General features: G+C 32.8%; 1 protein-coding gene across 1 annotated transcript; it reads left to right on the top strand.

The window, feature by feature from the left end:
- Positions 1-1089: 1089 nt before the first annotated feature.
- On the top strand, positions 1090-3128 carry LOC108998039 (xyloglucan endotransglucosylase/hydrolase 2-like). Its single transcript, XM_018974465.2, has 3 exons — positions 1090-1364; positions 1521-1714; positions 2724-3128. The coding sequence occupies exons 1-3, from the start codon at positions 1113-1115 to the stop codon at positions 3121-3123; spliced, it is 846 nt and encodes a 281-aa protein (XP_018830010.1). The 5' UTR covers positions 1090-1112; the 3' UTR covers positions 3124-3128.
- The last annotated feature ends 7038 nt before the right edge of the window (positions 3129-10166 follow it).

Here is a 10166-nt window from a genome sequence, read left to right as displayed (position 1 = left end):
AGAGAATTACAAGCAAGGTTAGAAACTTGCAAAGAAAAGTAGTATTCATGCATCGACCTTGCATGCACGTGCAATCTCGTACTTCTACCTTCTTTGCCGAACTCTCAAGTCTTCTTAATTAATTCGTTCTTTCTATGGCATAAATCAAAGTTTAATTATCCTCTAAGAAAACACAGCCTAAATATGGCGCAGTACTTCATGTGTTGTGCATATAATAATATAATTCTACACATAATGGAATAGAAAATAATCGAAATACAGCTAGCTAGCTTCTCGTGATATAACGCGTTCAAGGCCAGAATATCAACTTGATGTGCGCACCTAGCTTATTTTCCAACTAAGGTGTTGCTTTTAATTGTTACTAAGTACGTATTAATTCCTCTATCATAAATTGTAGTAAGGGTGTTTGAATAAAAGTATATATATATGAGCTAGGTCTCGTCAAAATTGTTTTTCCATCTTCATTTCTTGCTTTTGTGACATGATATTATATATTTAGGAGAGAACGATTACCACCCGAGTAATCCTACTCTCATACTACTGGATTTTAACATCTCCAATCGTACTAGTATTCGATATGGACACATTAATCGCTTATACATGAGTTGATGTGATTAAAGATGATAACATTTAAAATAAAAAAACAACATTTCTTATACCACATTTCATGAGATCAGATATTGGTCAACTCAACTTGAGTAAGAGTCACACCCAGATCATGTATAAAATTGCCAGCAGTACTATACCTGGTCATGCACAATATTTCATTAAAGTATGGATGAAGGTCACTATTTTATAATATTGTATCTAAACATAATTATCCCAAATTGGGGAAGGTTGCAACACATACACGCACATTAGTCTCTTTTTCAGATTTCTATTTTATATATAAGTTAAAGCTACTCCATTGCCAACTCTATTAATCCCTCTGTATAAATATTACGTTGGTGTATGTGCATTTTAATAGCATCCTACGCCATTCACCCATCTCTAGTTCTTCTCTCTCCTTACACCATTTCCTATATAAAGCCCTAACATTAATATATCCAACCATCAAATTCCAGTTCTCTCTGGAGATGGAACCCCACACTCACCTTGGAACTTCAGGCCGGATGTTGTTGCTTTCTGTCTTTGTGATGAGTTCCTTCATGGGGTCTTTTGCTGGTACTTTTTATGAACATTTCGACATAACTTGGGGTGATCATCGTGCTAAGATACTCGACAAAGGAAACCTTCTCACACTTACTCTGGACCAGGTATCCGGCTCCGGCTTTCAATCCAAAAGAGAATACCTATTTGGAAGGATGGACATGCAGATCAAGCTCGTCTCCGGCAACTCTGCTGGCACCGTCACGGCTTACTATGTATATGATCTCTATCTCTATTTTCAGATATCCAAACTCCGTCTGTTTTCAAGTGATACTACATGCTATGCTTCAATATCATGAACTTCTGTAACTAGCTTATAAGAAAGTTTCTTCAATATCGGATATATACTTTTGTTTCTTTGCTGCATGCAGTTATCTTCAGAAGGGCCAAACCATGACGAGATTGATTTTGAATTCTTGGGGAACCTGAGTGGAGAGCCGTATATCGTTCACACTAATGTGTACACCCAAGGGAAAGGAAACAGAGAGCAACAATTCCACCTCTGGTTCGACCCAACAAAAGATTTTCACACCTATTCCATTGTATGGAATCCACAACGCATCATGTAAGATTTCCATCATCAGACCAATGTTTAATTGTGAAAGAATCAGAAAATATGATCATATATTTTTTATAGATATTTTCAGTACATCTCAATGACTATCTTGAATATTACAGCTCTAGCTTTCAGTCGATCTCCTGCATATTTGACTTTAAAAAGTATATACGTACGGTCACTCGGTCAGGACGTGGTGTAAAGCTTGCACCACCCATCAACCTTAATTATTTTTCATAAAAGGCTCAGATAAACCAAAGTCGTCAACCCTGTAAATTGATTTCAGAATAGTGAATGATTCAAAATAAAAAGAATAAAAAATTGAGAATCTAATGGTTGGCTGCCCCGCCACCCCTCCAAAGTTTTCTTTTAATATTTATTTTTAATAATTGTTTTTTAAAATAAAATTAAATGCGGGTGTAAGGTCGTGCTTAGTTAAATTAAAATCAACTCATCTCAAATCAATTATTAATGGGACCTACTACTTTCTTAACTTCAAAAAAAAATTAAATAAATAAATGCATCTCAACCTATTTCGTATATTTCAATTTAAAAAGTTAAACTCATCTCAACTTAAAAAGACTTTAGGTTGCGTTTGGATGTTGAAGTAAGTTGAGTTGAGTTGAGTTGAGATGATAAAATATTGTTAGAATATTATTTTTTAATATTATTATTATTTTAGAATTTAAAAAAGTTGAATTGTTTATTATATTTTGTATTGAGATTTGAAAAAGTTGTAATGATGAGTTGAGATGAGTTGAGAGATGTTTAGTAACCAAACGAAACCTAAACCCATCTCAATGAGACCCACAAAATACTATTATTCACAACTTTACTCAACTCAACCTCAAAACATGGCCTTAATCTTAACTTTAAACTCCTGTTTTAACCCATGAAACAGGCATCATTTACTAACTTTACCCAATATTTTGAAGATCCAATATTATTATAATATATATATATATATATATATATATATATAAGTTGGTTATAATTAAATGTATCTTTGTGCATGCAGTTTCTTAATAGATGACATCCCCATAAGAGTATTCAACAACGAAGAATCCATCGGTGTTCCCTTCCCAAAGAGGCAGCCCATGAAGCTATACTCGAGCCTCTGGAATGCAGACCAATGGGCAACCAGAGGTGGGCTCGTGAAAACTGATTGGTCCAAGGCTCCTTTCACTGCCAGCTATCGCCACTTCAATGCCGAGGCCTGCTTCTGGTCACGAGGTAATTCCTCCTCTTGTGTTTCCGACTCCGTTTCAAACAGTGGTTGGCACACGCTACGGCTCGATGCGAGTGGCCGAAGAAGACTCAGATGGGTGCAGAAGTACTACATGATTTACAACTATTGTACCGACTTCGAGCGATTTCCTCAGGGTCGCCCACGCGAGTGTCGTCGGCACGTTTATTAGGACGTTCCTTGGATGAGACTTTAATATATCTTTTCAATTTGTGAATTATTGTAATCTTTATTTGAGGATTAGTGATGTAAAATAAAAAATAATAATAATAAAAGCAAATTATACCTCACTTGAATTTCATTATATGCATATATAAATATATATATCTCCTATTTTTATAATAAATATTCTTTTTTCCATTACACTTTATATATTCTATTTTCACTCCAAACTTCGTCGTCATAATATAATTATAAAAAGGATGTTGCTACTGTGCCGCTCAGATTTGACCGCTGGACATGCCCTCTAGTGTGAATTATATATATTTTTTTCTTTTTCTACATTTTTTAAACATCTCTAAATACTCTTAAGAAATATACTAATAATTATTTTCTTAACTATTAAGTAAAAATTAAAATTAAAAAAATTAAATATATGAACGGTCAAAATGAAGAAGCAAATCCATGGGTCATACTATCAGTTTTCTTATAAAAAGAGTTATAAATAAGAATTGGATTTGTATCCTAATTTTCTTTTTAAATATTATATTCTCATAAGAAAAGCTTTCGAAAATTTTATTGTTACAAGGAATTAGATCAATATTGGAAGAAAAGTGCTACATCTATAAAATAATTATAGAAAAATAAAATCATAAATTTACGTGACTTTATGTGGTAAGTTAGATCTATTTTATAATAAAATTAATTTTATAATATAACTTATCACATCAAGATACGTCAATTTTTAAATATATTTTATATAATCTTTTTATACTCAGCATTTCTCAAACTCTATCTATTTAAGACTACTGTCCGCGGGAGTGCAACCAGACCCAATATGGTCAGGTCAAGATCCGATCAAACAATAAACCTATCAATCCAATTCGAGAATATTAGACCGATCAATTGATGTATCCGAGGACAAAAAGATAATACTATAAAACCGTCAAATTTTGCTACTCATAAATTAGTGTATAAACGTTCCATTTGTATTAAGACTCGTTATTTATAAAAGGAAAAATATTTGCATCAGCCTACTATTTATCACACACTCAACACACTTAGTGTGTTGAGGTTTAAAAAAAAAAAATTTAAATGCATGGTGTGTGAAATGTGTAGGCTGATGCATAGAATTACCCTTTATAAAAAGAAAAATTAAAATACACTATAAGAGAAAGGACTACAACCAATTCTTTTGCGGCAACTCCAATTTAGAATTTTTTGTATGGAAAATGATATCTAACCCCCACAAGTGTGTTGCTCAAGTGAACCGTTAGTGCATTTGATTTTTTTGTTAAATGTTTAAGAACGTTACCTCTAGTACATTTGTGTATTTTTTAAGTTTTAATATAGATTTTCTTTTTGTAAAAAGAAGAAAGTCCTTCTGACTATGATCTGACCCAATTGTATGCTAAAACACATAAAAATCGTAATGGTGTTTGGACCAGTCTCGAAGCAGAGACAAATTATGTAAGTTTAACTTTATTTAATTCTACTGTCTAATAATATTTTTGTTACTTATATTAATTTTAATTATTTTTATAGGACAAGATGATATCTCTTCAAGAAACTATTGTAGATACATCTGATGAATCATCTGTCAACGATGCTCAGATCCTTTCTCAAGTTCTTGGATTACGTTCTGGATATTTGATGGGTTTAGGACATTGCGTGAAGCAATCCTCAACATCATCATCATCTTCTAAAGCCAGATTGAATGACGATAAGACTAAAAAATTAGAGGAAGCAACACTTGAGATAGAACGCAGTGAAATTACCTGATAAGTAAGATCTTCAAACATATCATAAATATTCTCCCATTTGTTTGGTGACATTGCTTGGAATAGATTTTGGCGCACATCTATTGTAGTACTGAACTTCTGATAATGTGCATAGCATCGACCTTTGTACTTCTGGAATGCATTCGACACCAGTTCCTCAACCATTAGTCGATCCTCTCGTCAGGCAAAATTAAGTTCAAACTCTTCCTTTAAAAAGTTATACTTATAATTAGTATAAATACAAAATAATTTTAAATTAACATGTTATACATAGTTTCTTGGGATATAGCTTATTACCAAGCAACGATTTTTTATGTGGTCTTTGAAAAATTTAGCCCAGGAGGATGTAGTTATCGGTACATACATGCGAGTAAGCATACCAATATGCCGAATCCCCAGAGTCACCGGTGTGACCATCAAGAATATCTACTTTAATTTTATCAACTTTCCTTACTTTCTCTACGCAGACACCTCTCGCAGTGCCTCGACCTCAGTGCTGGCTTACAACAGCTATATATACAGTCATTAAACAATATATTTTAATTAAATTATTTTTGTTTTATAGATATATATTACTTAAATCGAGCATTAAATATGGTATTTAATTTAATAAAATACCTTATTCTGGGTATAGTGATGTTGTTCCACTATTGATAGTAGGTGAACCACACGGGGAGTCAGTAATAGATGAGGATGACGCATGTGTTATTTTGCGCTTGTGAGACATATCTATTTGAATTTGTAATAAATTATTATTCGAACAAACGTTACATATATTTATAAGAATGATACTTACACAAATATATGTTTGAAATTCATTTACTATCAGTGCTGCTGGACCAGTCGTCCTCATCCTCACTAGATACTTCAGTTGATTCAGGTTCTTCTGAAATCTTACCCTCAATTACTTTGGTTTGAACATCTTCTCTACGCAATGAGACAATATCATATTGGCTTAGATCAATAAATAGATTGATATCTGACTCGTTTTCTTGATATGCTTATTCATTTGTTAGACTATCAACTTCTTCATGTGGTTTGTCTGCCTCTTGAATGTAATCATATACATTTCTTGGTGCAAACTTCTCCACTACCCTTCATGGGTTCCCGTACTTTGGATAATTTAAATAAAAAACTTGATTCGCTTGGCAAATGAGAATGAAAAGATTGTCCTCATACCATGTACGAGATGTATTGACACTCATAAAATATTCATCGTTACGTACTCCCGACTAAGGATTTGAGACATCCCACCAATTACATTTAAATAATCAGACCATATATCCCCCCACGTATTTTAATACTATGATATCTTCCATAATTTCGTAGTAGTCAATGTTATCAAACTCATATCAATGTCGTTCCATTCCTCCATTTGATGGACTGGCTACTAAATCTAACTCTTTTAGAAAATGGTTCGTCATGTAAGACCCAAGGTGAATATTTATGATCAATTCCATTTACAAACAAATGCTCCTCCACCAAATTATAAGAACTAATATTTTGGCACTTCTTGCACGCATATCTTATAAATCCTCGATTGTCAATACTCTTGCGAGCAAATTCTATAAAACATTTCACTCCTTGTGTATATTCCTTATAGTCTCGTCCAAGTCTATCTCCCAACAACATCCAACTCTTATCCATTATATTTTCATTACTCATCGACTATCTATTAAAAAAACCTAATTCATGGGATAAACACTATCATGAGTCTATTCATACTTATTTACCATCTATTTTATAAGATAGTTGGTCCTATCCCATTCGATAGACTATCATCTATATCGCATATATACTCAGTCCAAAACTCTAATGTTAGTAAACATTTCGGCAACATTTCCCTACAATTCTCCAAGTCTGCTAGTCACGATAAGTCGTCGACCCTATTCATGAGCTGAGAAACTTACGGACCACTCACGAACCAATTCATGTAAGGAAACACTGAACTAAAATTTTAATTGACTAACACAAGAGATTAAATTGAATATATCTGTCATATAGATGATAGAATCTCAAACTGTCCACTTTGGACAATTCAAGAATTGTACCCAAACATTGTTTAAGAGAATTTTTTGCCACAACACTCAAATGAATTTAAGGTTCACTTTTCCTTAAACCAAGCCACTAGTATAAAAATAACTCTGAAAGGAAGCTCCGAGCTAGTAAACCAAGCCACTAGTATCCCATTCCAAATCCTACAAAGCCACTAGTAAATTATAATTTTGTAAGTATTAATTATAATTTAATTTCACTAAATTTTTATTATACATTATAGTTTTTTAATTAATTATCGTTTAAGTATTATTTTTAATTTAAGTATTAATAATCTTATGTTTCTTATTTTATAAAGTATTAATTATAATTTAATATTACTAAATTTTATTATACATTATAGTCTTTTAATAAATTATCTTTTAAGTATTATTTTTAATTTAAGTATTAATAATTCTTATGTTTCTTATTTTTTAAGTATTAATTATAATTTAATAGTTCTAAATTTGTATTATACATTATAGTTTTTTAATTAATTATGTTTTAAGTATTATTTTTAATCTAAGTGGGAAATCGTTCATATGTATCTTATTTTTAAGTATTAATTATAATTTATTTTTACTTATTTTTTAATTATACATTATAGTTTTTAATTAATTATCTTTTAAGTATTAATTTAAATTTAAGTACTACAACTCAGGAGTACAACCTTTCAAACACTTATCAGTCTGTTCGAACAGGATAATACGTTCAAATGAAAGAGTATCGGTTGAAACCAAGATTCCAGACACGAAATAGAGACAAAACACAATCTTAGAAAAACAGAATTTCATAATATGCATATTTCACAAACATTTCACAAATATTGCACAAACACAAATATATTTTCATGTTCCCACATCCAAACACAAATATATCCTTATAACCTTAATCTCTTGTTCTTTTACAGAAGGGAATAGAACAAAAAATTGAAGAGATTATAAATTTGAGTTTTTGAACAAAAAATCTCATTGGAATAGAACATCAAAGTAAAAGAACTTACCAAATTGAAGAGAAATAAAGAGTTGAAGCACGCTCCTTTCACCAACAGCTTCATTCTCACGGTCTCTCTCTCTTTCTCATGCTCTCTGTATATTTGTGAAACTCTCCCAAATGTCTAGCACGTTTGGGGTTCTGGACGTCTTATTTCTTATTTTCGCGCTCGAACGGAATCCACTAACAAATCGAATGCGAAAGCAGTTAAGCAAAAAACATTTCCCGCCTGGAACAATTCAGCTCACACACGTTTGAACATTGTATCTTTACTTTCGAATTGGTTTTTGGTGTTGTAATTTGGTGCAAATGGATGCCGCTACTACTTATCAATGGTGCAAATATATTTTATACGTTCGGTCATTGTAAATGTTCATTCGAACACATAATTGAACAGCTCAAACTATAATAAAATTATGTTCGAACGTACATAATATATATATATATATGTATAAGCATATTATATATCTAATTTTAATTATATATATGTATTAGTATAAATGTAAGTATAATTAAGTATTATATAAGTAGTATAAGTATGTATAGTATAAATACTATATTATATAATAAATTTAATAATAACTAACACAATATTTTTTTTACTGTTGAAACGGTATTCATAAGACGTTTGAACGGATAAAATATTTATTGAAAACATTTGAATGTAATAATTATCCATTCTAACGGTAAAAAATAAAATTTAGGCATCGTGTCCAGACCTCGCACCATTAGAATGTTAAAATCAATCTCTCTGCCGCACGGGTGCCAAGTACTACCACACGCCGCCGTCGAGTCCACCGTCCACCACCACTCTCCAACCCGCAATAGGTATGTGATCTCCCCAATGTTTTTACCGAGTTTTTCTCCTATAACTTATTTTAAATGGTTTGAAAATAGGGTTTCTCCTATATTATAGGGTTTGGCTGGAAATGGAGGACGGGATGACTCTATAGTCATCTCGGCCTCTCATTGTTGTTGTGTGATTAAAACCGAAAGGAATACATCGATTCCTTTCGCTTTTGGCAATGGCTAAGGCGACTCAACCATTGCTGAGCTCGAACTAGAAATCACTGTCCGAACGTGTCTTAGACATTCGAATGTCATATGAATGGTTAACGTTCGAACCAATATTATATTGTTCAAACGGTAACATATTATCGTTGAAGCCACTATATATCAGTTTGAATGTGTTGTTAAGCATTCGAACGATACATTTTTTTTTTTTTAATATAGAGTTGAATAAAGAATGTAACATATATTATATTATTAGATATAATTACCTTGATCTAATTATAAATTTGATATTTTGTAATCATTGTCCTTAATTTTATAAATTGAATTTAGCATCATTCCAATGGCTTTTCAGGGAAGGAAGGTGGCCATGCAAGAACACTCCTCTAGCGAAGAAGTCTGAGAGAGGACTATTTTGTTGGAGCGGTAGGTGAAAATCAATGATTTTAAGAATCTTTTGTGGGAGAGACATTTGCTGGCATTTGTCTTTCACGATTGTGGTTGGACACCGATCATCGACCAAAAGCATGAAGGGACGGAAAAGATCGTTGCCTGCATCAATATTGTATCTGAGTTCTATAGAGAACTTGGTGGTGCCATCCAGGATGATGACGCATACACCTTCTCTATTTGGGGCGTCTTACTATGATTTTCAGTTGATGCAGTTGCCGATTTTCTTGGTACCCCTTGGCTGCCCATTGCATATCCTAACGTAGTGCCTAGGGAGTCTACACCTACAGGTGATGGGGAGACTACTGAGGAAGAGGATATTATTGTAGTAGATGAGATCGATGGTTTTGCTGATCATAAGGTTCGTTAGTTGGTTGTGGGTCTAGATGTTCATTCCTATGATGGGAGCAAGAGCATCAAATAGGTGGACTTATCCAGTTTTTTCAAGATCATGAACATTATAATAGCCAACAACATCGATCTATGACTGCACAAGACTAGGGTTTGCATAGACTGGACACAATTTATGTTATAGGTTGCTCGTGGGGTGCCTATCGACCTATCAAGATATACATTCGTTAGGATTCAATCAGAGACCACCTATATTACAATAGATAAATTGACATTTGGAGTCCTACTCACACGATTTATTTTAGCGAATGGAATTAAGCCAGATGCGTTTGAGCATGTTCGGGAGTCAATTCGACCGATCAACTCCATGATCTTGTCTCATAGCATGGGAAACTCTAGATTTCATATTTGTGCGCCCACTACAAAGCCAGTCGAC

This window comes from Juglans regia, chromosome 3, assembly GCF_001411555.2.
Source record: "Juglans regia cultivar Chandler chromosome 3, Walnut 2.0, whole genome shotgun sequence".
Taxonomy (NCBI): domain Eukaryota; kingdom Viridiplantae; phylum Streptophyta; class Magnoliopsida; order Fagales; family Juglandaceae; genus Juglans; species Juglans regia.
This window is presented reverse-complemented; position numbering and strand designations above follow the sequence as displayed.

Bases quoted from the DNA above. Each gene is read 5' to 3' on its own strand.
- LOC108998039 (XM_018974465.2), top strand. From the start codon at position 1,113: ATGTTGTTGCTTTCTGTCTTTGTGATGAGTTCCTTCATGGGGTCTTTT. The intron at 1,365-1,520 runs GTATATGATCTC...TGCTGCATGCAG, and splicing joins GCACCGTCACGGCTTACTAT to TTATCTTCAGAAGGGCCAAA. The intron at 1,715-2,723 runs GTAAGATTTCCA...TTGTGCATGCAG, and splicing joins TGGAATCCACAACGCATCAT to TTTCTTAATAGATGACATCC.